The 27,801-nt window shown below is 40.7% G+C and overlaps 1 protein-coding gene across 4 annotated transcripts in view; it reads right to left on the bottom strand.

Moving 5' to 3' along the window:
• Positions 1–8,970, bottom strand: part of LOC140200417 (uncharacterized protein KIAA0232-like) — a 56,016-nt gene extending 47,046 nt beyond the window's left edge. For 2 of the 4 annotated variants that reach the window (XM_072263711.1, XM_072263710.1), the window contains exons 1-2: positions 8,806–8,969; positions 2,829–2,911 (exon numbers count right to left, since the gene is read on the bottom strand). Coding sequence is in view for 1 of the 4 variants with exons in the window: in XM_072263709.1 (XP_072119810.1) it covers positions 2,324–2,389 (66 nt within the window). In the remaining 3 variants the exon portion in view is untranslated. Of the gene's footprint in view, positions 1–2,323; positions 2,428–2,828; positions 2,912–8,805 lie in introns of all 4 variants that reach the window. The other 2 variants (XM_072263709.1, XM_072263713.1) reach the window with 2 other exon arrangements.
• Positions 8,971–27,801: the final 18,831 nt, after the last annotated feature.

Here is a 27,801-nt window from a genome sequence, read left to right as displayed (position 1 = left end):
AAGAGCTTAAAAAGGCTAGCACGAGGAAATCTGCAGATGCTGGAACTTCAAGCAACACACATAAAAACTGCTGGTGAATGCAGCAGGCCAGGGAGCATCTATAGGAAGAGGTACAGTCGACATTAATCTCTTAGTAAATCTCATACTATCTCTTCCTTCAGTTAGTCCTGACAAAGGATCTCGAACTGAAACGTCGACTGTACCTCTTCCTATAGATGCTGCCTGGCCTGCTGCGTTCACCAGGAATTTTTGTGTGTGTTGCTTAAAAAGGCTAGTGCACATTTTAGAGTAAGAGAAAGATGGTGGGCTTAGACTAAGGAAACAGTGCAAAGGAGGGTACATATGAAAGAGAATATTTGTCTACATGTTAGAACTACAAGGTAGGGTCTACATGAAAGAATAGAATCTCTGGAATGAGCACATGTAGCATTTGAGAAGATGCCCAATGTAAACGCAAGAATAAGACAAAATATTCCATGACCAAAAATGCTCAAAAGCATCAAAAGAAGAAGATAAAAACTGATGAAGTGTGTAGAGGAGAAATGAAGACACTTTTACAAAGGCAGAGCTAAAAAAACACAAATATTAAGTCAGCTACTTGTTCTGCTTTCAGACGGTTAACAGCAACCTAAGTTTCCAAAAATTTAATACAACAATAGGTCTCACTAACATCACAAAATCACCCCAATAATCATTTAAAGTTCGGAGTTTATTTTAAACTGCTAGTAAATGAAGTACTGAATAGTGCAGCTATTAGAATAAGCATCTTTCACATTTAATTATAGTTTAGATTAAGAAAGCATCACCTTAAAAGTATGATTAAAATTGGAATTACACAGTATTATCGAAATTATTCTAATGCATAATTTATCAGGGATCTGTTAGCAATATTAGAAGTTTACTCATGCAATTAGAGCCCATCACATTTCCTCCATATTTCATGTGTGTAATACAAGGTGAAAACTATACAATTATAATCGTTAGCTCAAATTTTGTTTACAGAATTTAACAAATAACAATTTAACAGGTGGGATCTGAACCAAATGAACCTCTAAGGGTTTATGTAAACAAATCGTTAAATACTGCTTGAGAAATAGGAAAGGAAAGGTACGTCGCAACCGGAGTTTCTCCAGCTAGCGGACGATTTTCCTCCACGCCTCTCTGATGTAGTGGGGAATCGCGTACGAGGCAAGTTACAGCAGTGGTTTGCCATTGCCGTCTGCCAGGTGAGTTTCCAAAGAGATCACCAGCTCGTAACCCAGCAAGGATGGAAAGCATGCAGGGGAGCTGGCTGGCTGGATTCGAACCTGGGACCCTTCATCCCGAAGTCTGACGCTGATGCCACTATGCCACCATGAGAAATAAACCAATTAAATTATTCAACGTCTCGTTTCTCCAATATTACATTAGCTGAAAGTATACCAAGAAAGTGTAAAAATGTAACATACACATAGCAGAAAGCTAAATAACTCAAAAGGAAAAACCTTCAGGTTTTATACAATACAGTACTATTCCTCTCAGATACATGCCATTAATGGCTAGCTCCAGTGTATGTCAGTATGTTCCCGACATCTGTGCCTGTGTATTGCACGGAGGTCAAATCAGGTACTGAAAATATTGCTCTGCCCTGAGCTCAATCAGACCAAATGTCTGTAAACTACTGAACTGAAAGGAGACACACACAGCATGTCTGTATTTCAGCTTTATACCACATCTAGAACAGCCCTATTCTTTTGAGTGTGGTGGTAGACATTCACTGAATAGCTAAGATGATCATCTTTTTTTTAAATCGCCAAGATTTAAAGTAATATCTAATATGCAAATAATTTTGAGCTGCCTATTCATTTCTGAGTTAACTGACTGGAAACAAGTCATTACTACTTAAGATTGGCTATCCTATAGATGAGGGAAAAAGTGAAGGGTACCGGGAGGAGACATGGAGCAGGATGTGACAGTTGTTAGTTCACAGCTACTTCCATCTGTGAACAGCAGCACAATAGCAGTGAGACTTTTAATACAGGTGTGCGCCGCTTAATGTCCATTTGGACAACCTCCGATTGCATATACATCCATAGTCCCGATCGGAGAACGTGACATAGCGGACGTAACCAATCTCGTGCATCACGCGTCTCGAGTGTAGTAGTGTTATGTGTAAGTGTACAGTATACAGTTTTAGTGTAAGTTCTTGGCTATTTAGTCAATACAGGTATATTACAGTACTCCATATAGGTTTGCTAAGTTTTTAATATGGTGTTTGCACAACATCCAAATCACATAACATCCGATTTCACAGAACGTATCGTGGACGTTAAGCAATGCATACCTGTATATTAAAATGGCTGGCATGGAATTTATGAAGGATAAAAACGATAGCCCAGCAGCAACTCATTAAATCGTACGATTCATAACTTTCAGCAGAAAATTATTCTTATTTAAAAAAAACAAAGATTATAAATCACAAGTTATTGATCCAGTTTTCAATGGCAAGTAATTAACAGAAACATTGTTGACTTCATCTCTTACAAAATAATACAGGGAAATGACATCTAAGTTAAGATGAACCATGGGAAGACGTGCTCTATCCAATTTTCCAGTTGGTCATACTTCAGTAGGAAATGAGCACAAATGCTTCAAAATATGCAAAAACATCTTTTTAAAGTGTTATTTACAAGTGTAAAGCAAGGTGTGATTGGGTCCAGTTTCAAGTCAATTGCATTCATTCCAAATGTGGCATAATGAAAATAGTAAATAATTACAGCCCATTATTAATGATCTGCTAAAGTCAGTGCCACCACATTAAAACTTATTGCCAGTGGAGCTTCACTTACCAGAACTCCAGTCTAAAAAGCACACACTAATACCACGTGTATTTTGGCAGAAACGTGAAATTACACAGGATTAAATCTTTTCCCTAGAAAGAAAGAACACAAGGAGTTTAGTTAGTCTTGTACCTTTTGTAAAATTTATAATTATTTGAACCTTCTGACTAAAGTCCTAAATAGTATCAAATTTTATAACTGCAAAATGTACAAAACCATATTTTCACTGGGCTAAAATATTGAATGCATTCACTTAATGCGCAAAATAGAGTAAGCGACATCAAATGAAATGGGGGTCATTCTGATGGAGCAGGTTCTGGTTTTAAATAGCGAATTTCCAAGTGCACACACCAAAATTGATAAAATAGTAATGCAGATGCTCAGGCCCTACTGACTTACTAAACTTTGATTGGAGAGCCAGAATTCTAAGTGTTCACATGATCCCTGATTATAACCTTGCCTGCTTTTTTGGATCAGATCTTTACACCTTCACCTCAATAGCAAATAGAATATTGGAAAATACTAAGTTTTTTTTTCTTGTAATAAAATAATAGCCCAAAAGAAATTTGTCTCAAGTTCCCAGCACTAAATAGCTGTCGAGGTTATCTGCCAAAGTTAACAGAACTGAATACCAGGAAGGCAGTATAACTGAGCACTTGATACTCAAGTGATGGAAGATGATCGACCTGGAAGAGCTTTCTCCATAAATGCTGCTTGCCCTGCTGAGTATTTCCAGCAATTTTGATTTCTTTATTTCAGATTTCCAACTTTGGACAGCTTTTGCTCTCATAGCAAAAGGATTTTGTATTGCTGAGACTTTATAAGGCACTGGTCTGTCCATTTTTGAAATACAGTGAGCAGTTTTGGGCCCCATATCTCAGAAAGGACGTTGGAGAGGGTCCAGAGAAGTTCACAAGAAAGATCTCAGGAATGAAGGGTTAACTTATGAGGAGTACTTAATGGTTCTAGCTTGTACTTGCTGGTGTTTAGGAGAATGAGGGGGGGGATCTTAGTGAAAGATATCAAATATTGAAAGGCCTAGACTGGGGGTTCCGAACCTGGGATCCACAGATCCCTTTCTTAATGGTATTGGTCCATGGCATAAAAAAGTTGGGAACCCCTGGTCGAATGGAATGTGGAAAGGGCGTTTCCTAGGGCGGGGGAGTCAAAGACTAGACAGCATCCAAGGACATCACTTTAGAACAGATCAGAAGGAATTTCTTTGGCCAGAGGGAGGTGAATCTGTGGAATCCATTGCCACAGACAGCTGTGGAAGTCAAGTCATTGGATATATTTAAAGCAGAAGTTGATGGGCTCCTGATTTATAAGGGTGTCAAAGGTTACAGAGAGAAGGCAGGAGAATAGGGTTGGGGGGATAATAAATCAACATAACAGAATGGCAGAGCAGTCTCGATGTGCTGAGTGGCCCAATTCCGCTTCTATATCTAACGCTTTCAAGGCAAGTAAGATATTTGGAATCAGTTGCTAATAGGTTAGGGATTGACAATCAAAAACAAGCAGTATGTAATAAATAATGAGCTAAACAAGCAGCTTCTGACCAAATGATCAAAAAGCAAACATAGTATAAACATAGACTAAACGGGAATGGCATCACCAGCTGCCAAGTGACCTTTATACATCCTTAAAAACTGCAACATAACAATAACTTTGATTAAGTGCATTGCTTGAAGGAACATTGCTATTTGATGGTCATGTGCAATATGGTGGAATAATTGTATATTCCATCAAAAGGCAGTAAGGTATAAAGACTAAACCCCAACTACTACACTCACTGCTAATGAATCACACAAGTAATTGATTAACCCTCCTCCGGCCATAAAACTTAATACCAGGAATGCATCTGTATGTGTGACTTAAAGTAGGTGATGTCGCAGCTGCTAATAAACTGCATGTTATCATTTTACAAGTGAGGAGTGACTGTCTTTTTCCCCATTAAAGTTTTGCAAGATCCCTCACCAATGCAATTTAGTCTCGAATCATTGTTCATATTGAAATCAGACAAATCTCAATTTCTAACAACCAAAGCAGCTATTTTTAACATACGTTCTTGTTAAATATCAAAATAATTATCACATGATATTTTAAATCAATGATTTACTTATTATTGTTTTGCTTTTAGTAACACTGCATTGACTAATCTATTGCTTTAACGTGCAGTGGGGGAAAATAAGTATCCCAAGCAAGGATTTTTATGCAAATTTATAAAGGTCAAAGGAACAGACCCACAAGAAAAGCAAGTTTCAAATATTCTAGAACTTTATTTTCCTCACAAACCCTACACAAATTTTCAGGAATGGCCAAAGTTTTCCCCAGAGGACCAAAGGCAGTTTTATAAGCCCTAGTGCCACTCTAAGCAACAAACATCAAAGGTGATTTGGAAAAATTTAAGGATTTCATATGTCATCTAGTCACTGAATCTTTAAGGGCATCTCTTGTTAAAAAAATCTCAAGGTGGTGACAACAGAGCAAGAGATAGTGGGAAATGTGCTATGGAATTCTTTGCTGTTGAGCTCAAATTTCCTCAGACCCAGATCAAAATGGGATTTATAATACCAAGTTCCACAGGTGTAGGGGCCTGTGATATGAAAGAGAACATGGATTTCTGAATCATGGAATCACTAATGATACTACACTTTCAGCAGTCAGAACTATAGTTAATGGCATGCCTGTACCTTTGATTACTTGCATATATAAATGAATAAATTCAGGAGACCAGATGAATCAGTTTTCAAAAGGGCTTTTGAATGAAACTGCAGAAGACTTGGGCCAAAGTTATTGTCCCTTAGCTGTGTCTTTTCATGACATATTGCTAAAGTTTTGTGAGTTTTAATAAAAATATAGAATATGAATAGGCCAATCAGCTCCCCTCTATCATTTAACATGATCATGGTACCCTGTTTCAAACTTCTCCCTATACTAATGAATATAGGTACCTCCTTGAACATAGTTAATAACTTGGCCTTCAATGGTTGAGAATTCTATAGGTACAGCACTTTGGGGGAAAAAAAATCTCTATTCTAAGCGGCATTCCCCAAGTACTGAAGCTGTAACACCTGATTCTGGGCTCGCCAGCAATTGGAAATCTCCCCTTTGCATCTACTCTATCTAATCCCATCAGATTTTTTTTATGTGTGTTGCTTGAAATTCCAGCGTCTGCAGATCTCCTCGTGTTTGAGATTTTTTTTTCTATGAGCTCCCCTCTCACTCTACTACAGTGTATATAGGCATAAATAACCCAAATATCAATTTTGTAATTCCAAGGATCAGTCAGTGTGGCAAAACTCCATAATATTTTTGCCAAGGAAAGAACACACTCAAGTAATGAGATCAAAATAATGCACAAAATTCCAGATGGGTTCTCATGAAGACCCTAATACTCCAAGTCATCCTTGTTCAATTCCTTCTGAAATAAATGCCAATATTCCATTTGCCTTTCCAACTACTTGCTGCATCAAGGAGGCTTGTTTTTAAAGGACTGGAGTCTAGTAGCACTTTTCCATTCCCTAACCTATCATCATTCAGATAATTTCTTTCTGCTTTTAGAACCAAGGTGAATAACTTCATCCATGTTAAGCTGCAACTGCCACACATTTGCCTACTCACCCAATTTATATAGATCACCAGAGTCTTCTTGCATCCTCTCACAGCTCACATTCCACCCAGCTCTGTGCCATTCACATACTTGGAAATATCACATTAAATTCGCTCATCCAAATAACTGATACATCCTTTTGACAGGTGGGCCCCAAGCATTGATCCCTACATGTCTCCACAATGACTGACTACCACCCAGAAAAGAGATCTGTATTCCCTAGAAGCTTCTTTCCCTCTGCCATCCAATTTCAGAAAGGTGAGCGATTAGTGATGATGAGGTGAGCAATTTTGCTTTGCTTATGAGTTATTGATCAGCCACCCATTTTCACAAGAGATTCTTCAGATGCTTGACACATAGAAAATGCTGGAGGAACTCAGCAGGTCAGGCAGCATCTATGGAAATGAATAAACAGCTGGTGTTTCCGGTTGAGACCCTTCTTCAGGACAGGAAACAAACAGGGAAGACGCCAGAATAAAAAGGTGGGGGGCAAGGGAAGGAAGACTAGCTAGGAAGGTGGCAGGTGAAGCCAGGTAGCTGGGGAAGGTAAAGGGCTGGAGAAAAACAGATCTGATAGGAGAGGAGAGAAAGGGAAGAAGGAAGGGCACCAGGAGGTGAAGAGAAGGTGTAAAAGCTGGAGTGGAGACTAGAAGGGGTAAAGGGGAAAAAAATACTGGAAGGAGGAATTGATGCTCATGACATCAGGTTGGAGACTACCTAGACAAAATATGAGGCATTGCTGCTCCGCTCTGACAGAGTGACCTCATCGTGGCGAAAGAGAGGGCCATGGATAGACATGTCGGAATGGGAATGGGGACAGGAATTAAAATGGTTGGCCACTTTCAAAGGAAAGCCTCATCCTGAGAACAGATGAGGCAGAGACAAAGGAACTGAGAAAAAGGAATAGCATTTTTTTAAATCAGGAGACAGGGTGGAAAGAGGTCTAGTCAAAATAGCTATGGGAACCAATAGTTTTATAAATGATGTTGGTAGGCAGTTTGTCTTCAGAGATGGAGATAGATCAAAAAAGGGGTTAAGGGTGTCAGAAATAGACTGCAAATTTGAGGGCAGGGTGGAAGTTAGAGGAAAAGTTGTTGAAATTGACGAGCTCAGCATGGGAGCACAAAGCAGCACCAGTGCAGTTGTCAATGTAGCACAGGAAGAGCTGGGGAGCATTATCAGGGAAAGCTTGGAACACGGACTGTTCTATGTAGCCAATGAAACATAGGCAAGTGGGGAGCTTTAAGGCCTTCTTGATGGGGGATAAAAGTATGCGGGTACTGGACATTCATGGTGAAAATCAGGCAGTCAAGGCCAGGAAACTGCAAACTGTTGAGGAGATGGACAGCATGTGAACTGTTGCTGATTCATTTTGTACTTTTTAAAAAAAGGATTTGATGTATGTCAAAATTGGATACTCCAAAAAAGATATACTGGCTACATTCAGTTGAATAAATGATCTAATTTTTTTTTATTCTGCATGTCCTAGAGATTTTCCTGCTTGTAAACAGAAAATGATATTTTTTTCCACAAGCAAAATAAATCAGAGATCAATCACCTGTTATAGGCATGGGAAGACAAATCATTCATGCAATTATGCTACTGATTTCACACATGCTGCAAATGGTAGAAAAACAGTGAAGGGCCAAACCAATCTGAAGAATTAAATCAATCGATCTCAAACAAGTGACATCAAGGATTTTAGTTTACCCAATTGCGGGCGGGTGGGGAGAAAAGTAGAATTAATGGTTGAAATTCAGTATCTAAAGCCGCAGTGGCAAGTGGGGACGATCTCCTCCATCTGATGTCTTCAATAGAACCACAGAACCCAGTTTACTGTAACAATATTTTCGTGTCGGCTCATTAAAAAGACGCACGTTAACATTGGTGGGGTGCGGCTACACAATAGGCTGGAGAGGGGCGCCGGCGGCTGACAAACTTTTTATTTATCGGAGAAGGGGAAGCTGCCTGGAAGGCCGCGTATTCCAACGCCCTCCTCTCCCACTCCTCATCCCCACCCCCATGTGGCGGGGACCGACCGAGAAAGACGTGCGGACAGGATGCGACGCCACACACTGACCCCTAGCGCCCAGCCCGACGACCCCAGCCCACCGCCACGCAAATCCCAGGCAGTTTTCATCCCGACACGGCCCGGGAGGACAACCACACCTCCAGCAGTCGGCCGGCCGCCAACCGAGACCGTTATCTTCCGACGTCTCCTCCCCAGCAGGGCACATCAAACCACCGGCTAACCGTTGCGCCACTCCTCACCCCTCCCCCTCCCCGATCAAAGGCCCGAGGGCTGACAGGCGGGCGCTGAGCGCCGCCGCCGCCGGGCCTGGCTCCTCCCGCCCCCCTCGCTCGCTCATTCACCAGCAGTGCCGCGGCTCCCACTCTCTCGGCCTCGCCGCTCCCTCCGGCTCGTGTCCGTTTCGAACGCGCGGATCCGTGAATCGTGCAGCACGGCTGGGGGGAATCGTCTGGCACCACACGTCACAATGCACTGGACTCCTCAGCCAACAGAACGGCGCGGTGAGACTGCCGGACGACCCACCCACCCCGTGAACATTCCAGCGGGCGAGGCACGTGAGGGGCGGCAGCTCGGTTTGCGGGAGAGTCGCAGGTCGCCGGGGCTAATTCCCCTATACCCCAGGACAAAGGGACAGCAATTGAACACCCCCACCTTTTACACGGGATATATTACAACTCAAAATTTCAGATGGTTTGTGCACTGGTTTCTCAGCAGTGTACTATATGTATGCTACGAAGGAACGAACACGTTTGATGATTTAATTTTACATCGAATGCAATAAATTTAATTCATCATAACTATTTTAGAAAGAAGGGGATTTAGAGAAAAAAACAAGTTACTGCAGATTACTCAAATCAACTTTCTACAAAACGACAATAAAATTCCACTTAAAATAATACAACTTAAGATGTAATTGTATAATATCCAATATTTACTCTCGGGTACATAAAGTTAATATCTCAATTTAGGGTAATTAGTTTAAAAAAACCGCAGTTACTGGAAATCTAAAATAGGTTCTGGATGTATTCAATAGGGCAGAGAAACAACGCTAATATTTCAGTTTGACACATCAGGATGATTTGTTGTACTTTCCAAACATTTTCACGGTAATTACTTAGCCCTCTTCATCATTACAACCACAATCAAGCCATTCAATCAGTTCTGATATCACTGGCATATGTGGTAAAACTAGTTGTTTTGCCGCAGTAGTGCAGTGTAATACATAAATACTAAAAATTACAGTCTGATTGTGGAGGCAAAGAAGCAGTTCCTGAATGTGTGTCTTTACACTCCTATAGACCCTCCAGGACGTTAGCAATGAGAAGAGGGCATGTTCTGGATGATGAGGGTCCTTAATGATGAATGCTGTCTTTCTGAGGCGTCGACTTTTGAAAACGTCCTAAATGCTGGGGAGCGCCTACGATAGAGCTGACTGAGCTTTTTCCGATCTTGTGCAGTGACCCCTCCGAACCAGACGGTGATGCAACTAGTTTAGATGCTCTACACAGTACATCCGTAGAAATTTGCTAGAGTCTTTAGTGACATATCAAATCTCCTCAACCTCTGAATGAAGTATAGCTGCTATCGCATCTTCTTTGTAATTAGACCATAAGACATAGGAGCAGAATTAGGCTATTCAGCCCCAGCCCATCGAGTCTGCTCCACTCATGATGATCCCGGATCTCACTCAACCCCATACACCTGCCTTCTTGCCTTATATTCTTTGATGCCCTGCCTGATCAGGAAACTACCAAGTTCCACCTTAAGCATACCCGTGTACTTGGCCTCCACCGCAGTCTGTGGCAGAGCATTCCGCAAATTCACCACTCTCTGGCTAAAAAAATCTTCCTAACCTCTATTCTAAAAGTTCACCCCTCTGGTTCTGGATACCCCCAGCACAGGAAATATCCTCTCCAGATCTACCCTATCTAGTCCTTTCAACATTCAGTAGGTTTCAATGAGATGGCCTGGCATTCTAAATTCCAGTGAGTACAGGCCCAAAACTGCCAAACGCTCCTCATATATTAACCCCTTCATTCCCGGAAACATCCTCGTGAACCTCCTCTGGACTCTCCCCAAAGACAACAGATCTTTTCTGAGATATGGGGCTCAAAACTATTGACAATACTCCAAGTGCAGCCTGACTAGTGTCTTATAAAATCTCAGCATTATCTCCTTGCTTTTATATTCTATTCACCTTGAAATAAAGGCCAACATTGCATTTGCTTTCTACACCACAGACTCAACCTGTAAATTAACCTTCTGGGAGTCTTGCACGATGACTCTTAAGTTCTTCTGCATCTCTGGTGTTTGAACCTTCTCCCCATTTAGATAATAGTCTGCACTATTGTTCCTTTCATCAAAATGCATTATCAAACATTTCCCAACGCTGTATTCCAACTGCCAGTTTTTTTGCACATTCTTCCATGTTGTCTAAGTCCTGCTGCAATCAAATTGCTTCATCACCACTTCCTATCCCTCCACCTATCATCGTATCATCCGCAAACATTGCCACAAAGCTAACACTTCCATTATCTAAATCATTGACAATATGAAAAGTAACGGTTCCAATACTGACCCCTGAGAAACACCACGAGCCACTGGCAGCCACCCACTCACTGCCTCCTTCCTGTCAGCCATTCGTCTATCCATGCCAGTATCTTTTCTGTAATGCCACAGGATTTTATCTTGTTAAGCAGCCTCATGTGTGGCACCTTATCAAATGCCTTCTGAAAATCCAAGTAAGTGACATCTACTACCTTTCCTTTGTCCACTCCATTTGCTACTTCCTCAAAGAATTCTAACAGATATGTCAGACATGATTTCTCTTCACAGAAACCATGATGAATTTGACTTATTTTGTCATTAGTCTCCAAGTATCCCAAAACCTCACCCTTCATAATAGATTCCAACACATTGCCAACTGCTGAGATTAGGCTAATTTATAATTTCCATTATTTTGCCTTCCTCCCTTCTTAAATAGTGTAGTGACATTTACAATCTTCCAGTCCTCTGGAACCATGCCAGAATCAAGTGATTCTTGAAAGATCATGACCAATGCATCCATTATCTCTTCAGCAACCTCTCTCAGGACTCTGGATGTAGTCCATCCGGTCCAGGTGACTTATCCACCTTAAGACCTTTGAGTTTGCCTACCACTTTTTCCTTTGTAATAGCAATGGCATTCATTTCTGCTCCCTGACACTCACAGACATTGATGAGTTTCTGGAGTTACAAGCATAACAGTGGTGATGAGTAAGCTTCAGAATTGAACCTGAGATGACTACCTACCTATTGAAGTGCAACATGTGTTTCTTTGGAAGGGGAGAAAAGAGTCGAGTTAAAGAAAAGGCAGAAAACAGTCAAAAGTAACAAGCAACATGTATGGGCACAGTTTGTAAAAAGTGAGTGTTAATAATTACAAATTTAAAAAGAGCAGAAATGGTTGGCTACATCATGGCCTGGCAAGGAAACACCAATGCCTTTAAATGGAAAATCTTACAAAAGGTAGTGGATTCGGCCCAGTATGTCATGGGTAAAGCCTTTCCAACCATTGAGCACATCTATATGAAATGCAGTTGTAGGAAAGCACCATCCATTATCATAGATCACCACCACCCAGGCCATGCTCTTTTCTCGCTGATGTTATCAGGTGTAAGGTACAGGAGCCTCAGGACTTGCACCACCAGCTTCAAGAACAGTTACTACCTCTCAACTATCAGGCTCTTGAACAAAAGGGGATAACTACACTCACTTGCCTATCCATTGAGATGTTCCCATAACCGATCTCAATGATCTCTGAGAATTCTTTATCTCATATTCTCATTATATATTGCTATTTATTTAGATTTGCGTTTGCAGTTTGTTGTCCTCTGCACTCTGATAGAACTTTCATTGATCCTGTTATAGTTACTATCCTATAGACGTGCTGAGTATGATAGCAGGAAAATGAATCTCAGCAACTCACACAAAATGCTGGAGGAACTCAGTAGGCCGGGGAGCATCTATGGAAAAAAGTACAGCCGACGTTTCAAGCCGAAACCCTTCAGCAGGAGTGAAGAGAAAAAAGCTGAAGTGTAGAGTTGAAAGCTGAAGGGAGGGGAGAAAGAAACACCAGGCGATAGGTGAAACTTGGAGGGGGAGGGATGAAGCAAAGAGCTAGGAAGTTAATTGGTGAAAGAGACAGACAGCCATGGAAGAAAGAAGAAAGGGGGAGGAGCACCAGTGGGAGGCAATGGGCCGGCAAGGAGATAACATGAGAGAGGGACAAGGGGATGGGAAATGGTGAAGGGGTGGGGGAGATAGAGGCATTACTGGAAGTCTGAGAAATCGATGGTCATGACATCAGTTTGGAGGCTACCCAAACAGAATATAAGGTGTTGTTCCTCCAACCTAAGTGTGGCGTTATCCCGGTACAGGAGGAGGCCATGGATGGGTATATCAGGATGGGAATGGGAAGTGGAATTAAAATGGGTGGCCGCTGGGAGATCTGGCTTGTTCTGGCGGACGGAGCACAGAAACTCGGCAAAGCAGTCTCCCAATCTACGTCGGGTCTCTACCGATATACGAAAGGCCACACGGGGAACACCTAACACAGTATGTGACTGCAACAGACTCACAGGTGAAGTGTCACCAAACAGTCCTTCCAGATGAGGTGAGATTTCAGCTGTGAGTCTGTTGGGGTCATATACTGGTTCAGTGCTCCAAGTGTGGCCTCTTGTATATTGGTGAGATCTGACATAGATTCATATATATATGAATTGAGATGGAGTTTATTCTATATTGAGTTGGAGTTTATTTCTAAGCAAGGAGGAGAGCAGTGTATATAATATTTCAGTAATATTTTAAATATATTGTTTGATTAAATATTCTTGTTTGTTTACATAATTCTATATGGACAATATGTAAGAAGTACGTGGATGATATATATCACAGTGACTGGCATTTCAATATATCTCACTACCTTGTTGTGCTGTATACATATTTGCTTCTATTACTCTACAGGAAAGAGTTCCACATTCTCACCACTCAATAGCTAATGTTTCTTAGCGATCCTGGTTCCATTCACATCAGTTTAAAAAAATGCTGCCATTGTAACTACTGTTCAAATGTTTTAAAGATAATTTATTCAAGAACCTTTCAATCTCTGCTTTAAATATAACCAATGACTTGGTCTCCACAGCCATCTGTGGGAATAAATTCCAATGATACCAAAAATTTACCACATTCTGGCTTAAGAAATTCCTCTTCATTTTTGTTCTAAAGAAATGTCCTTCTAGTCTGAGACTGTCCTAATGGTTCTAGACACTGCCACTATTGGAAACATCCTCTCCATGTCCATTCTATCTAGGCCTTTCAATATTCAGTAGGATTCAATGAGAAATGTGACAGAAAGCTAATCACTAATGGTGAGAGCCAGTGTTCATGTATGCCCAATTACATGGGATCAGAAATAAGAATGCCGATCCATTTATCATAACTGAATTTAAACAGGGGTTGGAAATTACATGCTACTATTAACCTAATCAATGTCAGCACAAACCAAGAAGTAAACTGGTGATTTGCTCAATAATAGACCTTTTACCATTATCTAGGATAACCTTCACCTGAACAGAAATGAATTAAACCCCAGCATTTAATTGTGTTTAGCTGGAGAACATTGTAACAGTGGAAAGCAACTAGAGATGTCATGGAATTGACCAAGGGGTCATCAGTGTACATGTGCAACCTGGTGTGTTTTTGGGTAATGGACTTTCATCTGTTCTGGACGTAACCTCAATTCAAGGATTCTCTCTTTCTTGCCATGAGAATATTCAGCCCACAGAGTCAATTATGGCTCTCACATTAATCCCATTCTCCCACACTTCCTTGTAATCTATTCTTTCTCACATGTTCATCAACTCCACCTTGATTTTACCCAATATCCACCAGTTAACCAATTAACCTACCAACCAGCATCTTTGTGGTATGGGAGTGCACCAGAGTATCTCTTGAAAATGCAGATTTTCACAGGATGTATGCACAAATTCCACAGTGACAGCATCAGAAGTCAGGATCGAACCTAGTTTGCTGGATTCACGCACAACAGCAGGGCCTGTTGCACCAGTATCACTTACATTTTCAACTAAACTTTGATTATCAGTCGTAATAACACCATGGAATTCATGGTCAAACCTTGTCTGATCACACTCTTAAATGTTAAGCATGCCATATTGCTGCTATTATTAATGGTTTTATAATCATTAATAAAATCAAACTCTCTGGTCCAGTTCAACAACTTTACCTGTGTGACCACTTTGCTTCTGGTGGGAATTTGATGAATGATGTGCCCCTTGTTTTGCCTTCATCCAATCCAATCTCCTTCCAACTATAAACTGCACCAGATTTGACTTCAATGCGCCCAATCCAATTGACAATAGTTTCTCGATCGTTCCATTTACTTTCTTAAATCCTAGTATTGTATTGGTGGAAGATATACAGCTTGTAGATCCAGTGATTCATGGTGCCTAACAACAAGCAAGTGGTAAATTACATCCCACTAGATTCCAATTCAGATTCAACTCAATATTTCCATAGCAATTTAGGTGGGATCAATGGAATGTGCTGCTTGAAAATTAAAGCTATCAGTGATTTATCTCAGTAAGACAATTTTTGCAATACCCAATGCAGTTAGCAATTTAGTTGCAGTTCACAAGGACTCCCATATAAATTTCGACTTTACAGTAATTTACTATTATTGCCTTCTACTTTTGCTCTCCCTTCTCATCTCTATTCTATTATATCGACACAGTGCTCCACCTGGTGCATGCTTTAGAAATAGCAAAAACTTTGAAATTAAACTCAAATATTTCAGACTGAGGTATTTCTTCGGATCAAGGATCAACTTTATTCACCATATATGTTTACATGTATGGGGAATCTATTATTTACTTATTTTATTTAGAAATTCAGTGTGGCAAAGTCCCTTCCGCCTAGCAACCCATCTATTTAACCCTTACTGGACTTGATGAGGTTTTTGGCGCGAAGTGCAACAAACAGCAATAAGATTCAAAAATTATAAAGAAAGAAGAATTATATAAAAATAAACAGAGGTTAAAGTATCAATATGGAATAAAATGTGTATAAATAGCAGCATTCATTTACAATGTAAGCGGCATTATAAAAAGTGGCTTAAAATGTTTATTGCAGTGCACTGCTCTGAAATAATAGATAGAGGAGGGTGAAGAGGGGCTAACTAGAATAAGCATTAGGTTGGAGGGAGATATTTGCTGTTCACTCATTTCTAATTGATAATTGGTACAGTGAAGATTTGGGACTGGGAAAAACTAGTAGTGGAATTTTTCCTTGTGGACAATGTTTTATATCAAAGCCATTAATTTCAGCTTATTATCTGAAAAGAATGTAGAAGAACCAGAATCAGATTTATTATCACTGATTTACTTGATATATTGCTTTGTGGCAGCAACAGTGAAGTAACTTTATTGAAATCGTCAAGATCCTGAGGAGATATTGACAGGATAGACAGAGATGGATCATGGGAAAAACTTGAATTACCAATTAAGATGGGGGTGAGGTGAGTTTTCTTTCCTCTCATAGAGTCATAAGTCTTTGAAATTCTTCTTCAAAGGGCAATACAAGCAGATTTGTTGTATAATGCACAAGTAGATAGTGTTTTGAGAAGCAAGGGAGTGAAAAGTTATAAAGATAGGGTGTATTTGTGTTTGAAATTACATTCAGATTGTCACGTACACAGTGACGGGGATAAAGAAACCAGCAGAAATAGAAACCACTTTGGAATCTAGTATTGCTATAAACTAATTACATTTATTAATAACTGCGCAATACAGTAAATATCAATGTAAATAAATCAAACAGGTTAGCAATGATTATATACATAAGTAAGTAAATCAGTAAGTGTGGAAATAGATATATGAAAAACCAAGCTTCGTTAAGTCTAGGGGTAAAAAGATACAGTCTTACGATGTTGAGTAAAGTTCAGTTCAGTTCAGTTTGTGGTATGTTCTTGAATAGCGATGGAGAGAGAGAGAGTGAGTTGAGTCTTCAGCTGAGCTGTTGCTGTCGATTTTCTCGTTGTCCTCCGAAATCCTTCACAAGTCACCGACTGTGACTTTAACCAGGGAGACTGGTTTTTCTGTGGTGGAGTTATCACTCCAGCAAGGGTTGACACATAGACAACTCCCCACCAGTCAACCCCTTCTCCTTTACTGGAAGAGCAATTTGGATCGATCCGCCTGATCGATCCTACAAAACCCACTTTCTCTGCAGGCACAACAATGCTCATTCAGTGTCCAGATCATGTGTCTGAGGTCTGTATCATCTGACCTCCTATTTATTTCACCAGGCTGAGCATTACCTGTCATTCAAAGAGTCTCTCCTTCCTTTGTCTGTAAAGGAATGCAAGCAGGCAACAAGTCCTTGGAAGTAACATCAATAATGTCCTGTTGGTCACTATAGCAACCTTCGAGCTGCTCAATTTTTGTCTGCAAAGTAAAACTCCAAAGTTAATTCCCGTGTCAGTTCAACCGTCAATCTTCGTCTCTCTCTCCTTTCCAAACAAACCATCAATGATGAATCTCTCTCTCTGTCTCTCTTCAAACAGTTAATAGGGGCACTCCTGGATCCCCTCACAAGATAGTGAAAGATAGTTCGTGATTAAGTCAACTCAAGTCTGTCATGTACACAAGTATACAGTGCCTTGAAAAAATATTCAGCTCCCAACTCTTTGTTCACATAAATTATTATTACAACCAGGGATTTTGATCAATTTAATTTATTTATGAATCACATGCTCCTTTTTTCACAGTAGAGCCCAACAAAAAAATGGAAAATTGTAAAGCATGAAAAACTAAAAATCCAAAAAAATGAAATGTCAGCGTTTCGAAAGTATTCATTTCCCTTTGCTCAGTACTTAGTTGAATAACCTTTTGCAGCTATTACAGCTATTATTTTTGGATAAGTTTCTATTAACTTTGCACAATGTAATGGAAAAGATTTGCCCATTCCTCCTTGGAAAGTTGCTCAAGCTGTGCCAAGTTAGTTGGGGAGCAGCAGGGACAGCAATCTTGAGGACATGCCAAAGATGTTCTATCAGGTTAAGGTGAGGACTCTGACTGGGCCACTCAAGGACATCAATTTTCTTCATTTGAAGCCACTCCATAGTTGCTCCAACAGTGTGCTATTGGTCATTGTCTTGCTGAAGGATGAACTTCCTCCCCAGATTAAGCTTTCTGGCAGAGGCTAACAGGTTTTTCTCCAGGATCTCTCTGTATTTAGCAGCAATCATTTTCCCTTCAATATTGATCAGATTTCCAGTCCCTTCTGATGAAAAACATTCCCACAGCATGATGATACCTCCACCACACTTTACAGTAGAAATGGTGTTACCTGACTAAAGCGCTGTATTAGATTTATGCCACTGCTAAAAAAAAAAGCATATCCTTGCTCATAAAAAACTTTGTAAAGTGTCGCTTAGAAGATACTGTAAAGATGTGGAAGGAGATCTTGTGGTCAGATGAAACGAAAGTGGAACATTTTGGGCTCAATACTAAGCAGTGCATGTGGTATAAATCTAATACTGCACATCAGCCAGGTAATACCATCCCTACTGTAAAGTATGGTGGAGGTAGATTCATGCTATTTGCCAGAAAGTTTGAAGTGTGGAGCAAGTTCGACTTTCAGCAGGACAAAATGACCTAAAGCACATTGCCAGAGCAACCATGGAGTGGCTTCAAATGAGGAGAAGTTGATGTCCTTAAGTGGCCCAGTCAGAGTCCTCACCTTAACCCGATCGATCATCTCTGGCAAGACCTCAAGATTGCTGTCCACCACTGTTCCTCAAATAACCTGGCACAGCTTGAGCGATTTTGCAAGGGGGAATAGGCAAATCTTGCTCCATGACATTGTGCAAAGTTAGTATAGACTTATCCAAAATGACTATTGGCTGTAATAGCTGTGAGAAGTGGTTCAACTAGGTACTCGGTATCCTTGCATGAGCATTGTTCAGGTTTATGCACAATATATTGAACAAATCACACTCCCTGTTAGTGAAATCTATGAAATTGTATGATGTCACAGTAAACATCACTGTTCAGTTGGCCAAACTGAAGAAAAATGAATACTTTTAGGAGTACAGTACATGCTTATTGTAGTCTTGAAGATTATTTGCTTTTAATTAATGTTGCCCTTAAAACTTGCCTATAATTTATGTTAATATACTGAGGAAAGGGAGATGAATACTTCTGAACTGCTGAAATTTCAGGTTTTGAATTTTTAGTTTTTCATGCTTTACAATTTCCCTATGTTTTTTGGCTCCACTGTGAAAAAACAGAACAAATGATTCATAAATAAAAATTCTCAGTTAAATTGATCAAAATTCCTGGTTGTGGTATTTATGTGAGTAAAGTGTTGGGAGCTGAATACTTTTTCAAAGCACAGGAGCAATGAACTTGCAACAGCACCACAGACGTTATAACATCATATAAGCAGCATTCAAAAGTAAAACAAATTGAACATAAATTATAAAAAAGTTTTACAGGCAACATTAATTAAAAGCAAATAATCTACCTTTCTTCAATTTGGCCAATTGAGAAGTGATGTCTACTGTGACATCTTACAATTTCATTGATTTCACAAACAGGGCATATTCTACAATTTGTTCAATTTATTATGCATAAATCTGAGCAATACTTGAGCAAGGATACCAAGATGCTGCTTTCCAATACTAATTAGCATGTGCAGTGTGCCACTAAATAAACTGTGATTCTATCTGAGCAACCGTGATGCAAATAAAGACCCAAATATCAAGTGAAACAATGCAATAAAAAATTGTATTTCCTGGAAAAGCACCAGTCTTTTGCTGCTCATTAGTATAACATGTATTTCACCCTGCCTACCAAATTGGTGCATTTCTGACTACTAAATCCAAGTAGTAATTTTCTGTGGATCTGGACTGTTGGAGTAAAGCTTTTAGCCTGGCTGGTATTCAAAGAAAAAACTTATTCAATTCACGATAGATACAGGAACCAGATGCACGTCAGCTCTGGCCCGGTTTGCATGATATAAAACTACATCTGTGTGAATTCCTGCAGCATCTGGTCACTCTGTGATCTCTGTTGCAGAGGTCAAGTTTATCACATCTTTCAAGAAAGTGTATCTCCACAAGGCGTCAGGTCCTGATGGTGTACCTAGTGGGGCTCTAAAAGTCTGTGCCAACCAACTGACTGGAGTGCTTAGGGACATCTTCAATTTCTCACTGCTGCAGCCAGAGGTTCCCAAGTTTTTCAAAGGGGTGACAATAATACGAGTCTCCTAGGAGAGCTGTGTCAGCTGCCTCAATGACTGGCGCCCAGTGGCACTCACATCTACTGTGATGAAGTGATTTGAGAGGTTGGTATGGCTAGAATCAACTCCTGCCTAAGAAGCAAGGACCTGAACCTGTTGCGGTTTCCCTATCAGCACAGTAAGTCTACAGCAGATGCAATCTCACTTGGCCTTAGTAATACCTACGTCAGGCTGTGGTTTATTGACAACAATTTAGCGTTCAACACAATCATATCCTCAGTTCTAATCAACAAGTTCCAAAACCTGGGCCTCTGCACCTCCCTCTGCAACTTCCTCACTGGGAAACCACAGTCTGTGCAGATCGGAAATAATATTTCCTCCTTGCTGACAGTCAACACTGGTCTGCCTCAAGGATGCATGCTTAGTCCACTGCTCTACTCTCTCTACGGCCACGATTGTATGGCCGGGTACAGCTCAAATGTCATCTATAAATTTGCTGCTGACACAAGTATTGTCGGCAAAATTTCAGACGGTGATGAAGATGTGTACAGGAGCAAGATAGATCAGTTGGCTGAGTGGTATCGCAGCAAAAAAACTTGCACTCAAGGTCAGTTAGGCCACATACCAGTCCTCATTGAGGGGTCAGAAGTGGAAAGGGTGAGCAGTTTCAACTTCCTGAGGACCAATATTTCTGAGGAGCTACCTTGGGCCCAACCTACTGATGTAATTACAAAGCATGACAACAGCTATATTTCATTAGGAGTTTGAGGAGAATTGGTATGTCACCAAAGGCACTCACAAACTTCTACAGATGTACCATGGAGAGCATTGTAACTAATTGTATCACCATGTGGAATGGAGGGGTCACTGCATAGGATTGCAAAAAGCTTCAGAAAGCACCATCATGGGCACTAGTCTCTCCAGCATCCAGGACAGCTTCAAAAGTCGATGCCTCAAAAGTCAGCAGTCGTCATTAAGGATTCCATCATCCAGGACATTGCCCTCTTCTCATTGCTACCATCAAGGAAGAGCTACAGGAGCCTGAAGACACACACTCAACATTTCAGGAACAGCCTCTTCCCCTTCACCATCAGATTTCTGAATGGACAGTGAACTCATGAACACTACCTCAGTATTCTTTCCTCTTTTTTTGCACTATTTAATTTATACCTTTAAATATGCTTATTGTAATTTAGCTTTTTATTATGTACTGCTACCACAAAACAGCAAATTTCACAACATATGCCAGTGATATTAAACCTGAGTCTGATCCTAGTGTAAATATTATTGATCTGAAAAATCTGACAGCAATAGTGAATAATTAGTTATGTTTCAATTCTGCATCAGTTCTTTATAACAGGTTGAGATATAGAACTAATTATGTTTCTTCTAATCAGAAAAGTTGGATGCTGAGTATCTTAATGGTTACCAGAATTAAAATATTGAACACATTATATATAAATAAATATAAGTAATACTTTAACATCATTGTTTCATATTCTCACTTAAAATCTAATGAAGTAAACCTGGTCCAGGTTGTGTTAAGATAGCTGTCCTGTCAGGATGTGCTTTATTCTGATTGTCAAAAGTTGCTTCGGTTGTGATTGGTTAGTTTAGCAGTTGCAGCTGCTTTTCTCATTGGATAGATGCCTGATGTCCAGTATCAAATACCCTGGGTATATAAAATTGCAAGTGGAAGGGACTCTCTCTCTTCTTCCTTTGTTTAAGTGAGACCATTGGGAAGGTAGGCTCTCTCTGTGCGCACTTTTAACTAAGTATAACCATATAACAATTACAGCATGGAAACAGGCCATCTCGGCCCTTCTAGTCTGTGCCGAACTCTTATCCTCACCTAGTCTCATCGACCTGCACTCAGCCCACAACTCTCCATTCCTTTCCTGTCCATATATCTATCCAATTTAACTTTAAATGACAACATCGAACCTGCCTCAACCACTTCTTCTGGAAGCTCGTTCCACACAGCTACCACTCTCTAAGTAAAGAAGTTCCCCTTCATGTTACCCCTAAACTTTTGCCGTTTAACTCTCAACTCATGTCCTCTTGTTTGAATCTCCCCCACTTTCAATGGAAAAAGCCTATCCATGTCAACTCTATCTATCCCCCTCATAATTTTAAATACCTCTATCAAGTCCCCCCTCAACCTTCTATGCTCCAAAGAATAAAGACCCAACTTGTTCAACCTTTTTCTGTAACTTAGGAGATGAAACCCAGGCAACATTCTAGTAAATCTCCTCTGTACTCTCTCAATTTTGTTGACATCTTTCCTATAATTCGGTGACCAGAACTGTACACAATATTCCAAATTTGGCCTTACCAATGCCTTGTACAATTTCAACATTCCATCCCAACTTCTATACTCAACTCTCTGATTTATAAAGGCCAGCATACCAAAAGCTTTCTTCACCACCCTATTCACATGAGATTCCACCTTCAGGGAACTATGCACCATTACTCCTAGATCCTTCTGTGCTACTGCATTCTTCAATGCCCTACCATTTACCATGTATGTCCTATTTTGATTACTCCTACCAAAATGTAGCACCTCACATTTATCAGCATTAAACTCCATCTGCCATCTTTCAGCCCACTCTTCTTAGTGGTCTAAATCTCTCTGCAAGCTTTGAAAACCTACTTCATTATCCACAACTCCACCTATCTTAGTATCATCTGCATACTTACTAATCCAATTTACAATCCCATCATCCAGATCATTAATATATATGACAAACAACATTGGACCCAGTACAGATCCCTGAGGCACACCACTAGACACTGTCCTCCAATCTGACAAACAGTTATCCACCACTACTCTCTGGCATCTCCCATCCAGCCACTGCTGAATCCATTTTACTACTTTGATATTAATATCTGACAATTGAACCTTCCTAACTAACCTTCCATGTGGAACCTTGTCAAGGGCCTTACTGAAGTCCATATAGACAACATCCACCGCTTTACCCTTGTCAACTTTCCTAGTAACCTCATCAAAAAATTCAATAAGATTTGTCAAACATGACCTTCCACGCACAAATCCATGTTGACTGTTCCTAATCAGACCCTGTCTATCCAGATAATTGTATATATATCTCTAAGAATACTTTCCGTCAATTTACCCACCATTGACGTCAAACTCACATGCCAATAATTGCTAGGTTTACTCTTAGGACCCTTTTTAAACAATGGAACAACATGAGCAATACGCCAATCCTCTGGCACCATCCCCGTTTGTAATGACATTTGAAATATTTCTGTCAGAGCCCCAGCTATTTCCACACTAACTTCACTCAAGGTCCCTAGGGAATATCCTGTCCGGACCCAGAGACTTATCCACTTTTATATTCCTTAAAAGCACCAGTACTTCCTCTTCTTTAATCATCATATTTTCCATAACTACCCTTCTTGTTTCCCATACCTTACACAATTCAATATCCTTCTACTTAGTGAATATCAAAGAAAAGAAATTGTTCAAAATCTCCCCCATCTCTTTTGGCTCCGCACATAGCTGTCCACTCTGATTCTCTAAGGAACCAATTTTATCCCTCACTATCCTTTTGCTATTAATATAACTGTAGAAACCCTTTGGATTTATTTTCACCTTACTTGCCAATGCAGCCTCATATCTTCTTTTAGCTTTTCTAATTTCTTTCTTAAGATTCTTTTTACATTCTTTATATTCCTCGAGCACCTCATTTACTCCAAGCTGCCTATATTTATTGTAGATTCCTCTCTTTTTCCGAACCAAGTTTCCAATATCCCTTGAAAACCATGGCTCTCTCAAACTCTTAACCTTTCCTTTCAACCTAACAGGAACATAAAGATTCTGTACCCTCAAAATTTCACCTTTAAATGACCTCCATTTCTCTATTACATCCTTCCCATAAAACAAATTGTCCCAATCCACTCCTTCTAAATCCTTTCGCATCTCCTCAAAGTTAGCCTTTCTCCAATCAAAAATCTCAACCCTGGGTCCAGTCCTATCCTTCTCCATAATTATATTGAAACTAATGGTATTGTGATCACCGGACCCGAATTGCTCCCCGACACATACCTCTGTCACCTGCCTATCTCATTCCCTAACAGGAGATCCAATACTGCCCCTTCTCTAGTTGGTACCTCTATGTATTGCTGCAAAAAACTATTCCGCACACATTTTACAAACTGCAAACCATCCATCCCTTTTACAGAATGGGCTTCCCAGTCAATGTGTGGAAAATTAAAATCTCCCACAATCACAACCTTGTGCTTACTACAAATACCTGCTATCTCCTTACAAATTTGCTCCTCGAATTCTCGCTCCCCATTAGGTGGTCTATAATACATCCCTATAAGCGTCACTACACCTTTCCCATTCCTCAATTCCACCCAAATAGCTTCCCTAGACGAGTCCTTTAATCTATCCTGCCAAAGCACTGCTGTTATATTTTCTCTGACAAGCAATGCAACACCTCTCCCTCTTGCCCCTCCGATTCTATCACACCTGAAGCAACGAAATCCAGGAATATTTAGTTGCCAATCACACCCCTCCTGCTACCATGTTTCACTAATAGCTACAACATCATATTTCCATGTTATCAATCCATACTCTAAGCTCATCCACCTTTCTTACAATGCTCCTAGCATTAAAATAGATGCACTTAAGAAACTCTCCACCTCTTGCTCTCTGTTTATCCCTAATGGACAAACTCCAAGGCAGAGTACAAAGTAAATGGCAGGATACTTGGCAGTGTGGAGAAGCAGAGGGATCTTGGGGTACATGTCCACAGATCCCTGAAAGTTGCCTCACATGTGGATAGCGTAGTTAAGAAAGCTTATGGGGTGTTAGCTTTCGTAAGTCGAGGGATAGAGTTTAAGAGTCGTGATGTAATGATGCAGTTCTATAAAACTCTGGTTAGGCCACACTTGGAGTATTGTGTCCAGTTCTGGTCACCTCACTATAGGAAGGATGTGGAAGCATTGTAAAGGGTACAGAGGAGATTTACCAGGATGCTGCCTGGTTTAGAGAGTATGGATTATTATCATAGATTAAGGGAGCTAGGGCTTTACTCTTTGGAGAGAAGGAGGATGAGAGGAGACATGATAGAGGTGTACAAGATAATAAGAGGAATAGATAGAGTGGATAGCCAGCGCCTCATCCCCAGGGCACCATTGCTCAATACAAGAGGACATGGCTTTAAGGTAAGGGGTGGGAAGTTCAAGGGGGATATTAGAGGAAGGTTTTTTACTTTGTGGTTGGAGTGGTTGGTGCGTGGAATGCACTGCCTGAGTCAGTGGTGGAGGCAGATACACTAGTGAAGTTTAAGAGACTACTAGACAGGTATATGGAGGAATCTAAGGTGGGGGCTTATATGGGAGGCAGGGTTTGAGGTTCAGCACAACATTGTGGGCCGAAAGGCCTGTACTGTGCTGTACTATTCTATGTTCTATGTTCTAATGGAGCAAACAACTTTATCTTTTTCTTCCTTCTCCCCTACATCTTCAGTCTGAGTGCTCCCGTTCTGTCCCCTACCTATCCTCCCTCACACACTGTCTACTAGCTTTCTCTATTTGTGAACTAACCTCCTCTCTCCTAGTCTCTTCAATTTGATTCCCATCCCCCAACCATTCTAGTGTAAAGTCTCCTCAGTAGCCTTCGCAAATCTCCCCGCTATGTTTGTTGAAAGTACACGTTTGTTTAATAGTCAGCTTTGTAGCGTCTGTAAGCTGGGGAACATGAATGTTTGGCAAACTTTTATTGTTTGTAAATAAATGACTAATATATCTATTCAAAGTCATTGCATTTCCTGTCTCACTTGCCAGACCAGCGAACCTGATTCAACAGTACATTTGGTGCTGTGAGCAGAGTATGGCTGCTTGAGGAGAAATGCATTTCTTTAAGAGGTTATTTAAAAGTGAGGACCCTCAGTATGAGAGATGCAGAGCCCCAGGTTGGACAGATAGTAGTGCGGGCTTTGGAAATCTCGCTAACTTACTGATGGGTTATGGGATGCCAGTAGATTGGTCAGGCCAGTTAGATTTCACTGGAGTTGAAATAGGACATCACATTGCTTCTATAATTAAATATTTCCCAAAAGAAAAGATAGCTGGCCGGGGAAGGGGGGGGGGGTGGTGGTATGCTTTCTGGCTTTTTTGCAGCAATTGTGAGACATCAGTATAAAATGATAGTGAGTCTTAAGAATGATTCTGAGCAAATCACTATTGGTAGCTGAGTAGGGCTACGAAGTTAGAAGATACGAATATATAGATAGCCTGTTGGCTAATGAAAGTACAGAATTTAAAGGCAGCTCGAAAGTCTAATTGGGAACCTAATCCCATTAAGGTTTGAGCCATGCTGAGACAGGGCGATGATCCCACTGCGGGGCGTTGGGAGATAGGGACATCTGGTTGGATGATGAAAATGAGGGAGAGAGAGTAGAGTAGAGTAGAGTAGACTCCTCAGTTTAATCTTTGAAATGAACGGTCTCTCCCTTGTGTATCCGAAACAGTACGGGCCAGGCCAGAAATTACGAGTTCCCACCGCCATGGGGGGAGGGGGGATCTATCCACAGTTTCTTCTTCTCGGGGGTGGGGGCGTGGGGAAGATGTTCAGGAATGTGTGGGGGATGGTGTAATGGACATCTTCAACACAACAGAGCTCAGAGAATTCTCGAAGGAATTAGCGAGTTTAGGGGTAGGTACAGACAGAAGGCTGGGGAGCTTTTGACCGCATGGTTATGGGATGAGAGGGTACTAGAGTGAGCCTATTAGAGAGGTGGCTACCTTAGGGAGCTTATTGTCCCAACACATGATCAATAACGCCTTGCTTCCCCTGAGCACAATGCATCACTATGAATTTGGGTAATGGCAGCAGTTAAACTGAGGCATCCCACTCTTGCTGAATGGAATTTTAGACCCCAAGTGGAATGGAGCACAATAGAGAAGGGTTCTAAAGTTCTACGCCGGTGGGCTCTTAGAATCAGAATCAGAATCGGGTTTATCATCACCGGCAGGTGACGTGAAATTTGTTAGCTTAGCAGCAGCAGTTCAATACAATACATAATCCAGCAGAGACAGAAAAAGATAGTAATAATAAATAAAACATAATAAAAAAAACAATAGATTATTAAAAATGTGTAAAAACAGAAATACTGTATATTAAAAAAGTGAGGTAGTGTCCAAAGCTTCAAAGTCCATTCAGGAATCGGATGGCAGAGGGGAAGAAGCTGTTCCTGTGTGCCTTCAGTCTTCTGTATCTCCTACCTGATGGTAACAGTGAGAAAAGGGCATGCCCTTGGTGCTGGAGGCCCTTAATAATGGACGCTGCTCTTCTGAGACACCGCTCCCCAAAGATGTCCTGGATACCTTGTAGGTTAGTGCCCAAGATGGAGATGACTAGATTTACAACCTTCTGCAGCTTCTTTCCGTCCTGTACAGTAGCCCCTCCGTACCACAGGGGTCCCCAACGTTTTTTGCACTGCGGACCGGTTTAATATCGACAATATGCTTGCGGACCGGCCGACCGGGGAGTAGGGGTGTTCAAGTAGGGTTAAACTCACCTTAACATGTCTTTTAGTTAGGGTTGCCAACTTTCTCATTCCCAAATAAGGGACAAAAGTAGCAGTCAAATCCCGGACACTTTACCCCAAAAAGACTACCATGACCATGAAGCCTTGCGCGGGCATCTGTGTGCGCATGCGTAACGTGCCGCGCGTACGTGCCGGTTTTTCTCCCAGAAATCGGTTTTGCCTTCATCTTCCCGATTATAGTGTACATACATTATTTCTACTTCATATAGGCTGTGTATTTATCATATAATTCCTGCTTTTACTATATGTTAGTTATTTATTTTCGGTTTTTTGTATGATATGTTAGGTTATTTTTGGGTCTGGGAACGCTCAAAAAATTTTCCCATATAAATTAATGGTAACTGCTTCTTCGCTTCATGCCACTTCGGCACGAAAGGTTTCATAGGAACGCTCTACCTTAGCGGGGAAAATACGGACAAACCAGTTTAGCCCAATATTCAGGATGTCCCGGCA

This window comes from Mobula birostris, chromosome 7, assembly GCF_030028105.1.
Source record: "Mobula birostris isolate sMobBir1 chromosome 7, sMobBir1.hap1, whole genome shotgun sequence".
Classification (NCBI taxonomy): domain Eukaryota; kingdom Metazoa; phylum Chordata; class Chondrichthyes; order Myliobatiformes; family Myliobatidae; genus Mobula; species Mobula birostris.
This window is presented reverse-complemented; position numbering and strand designations above follow the sequence as displayed.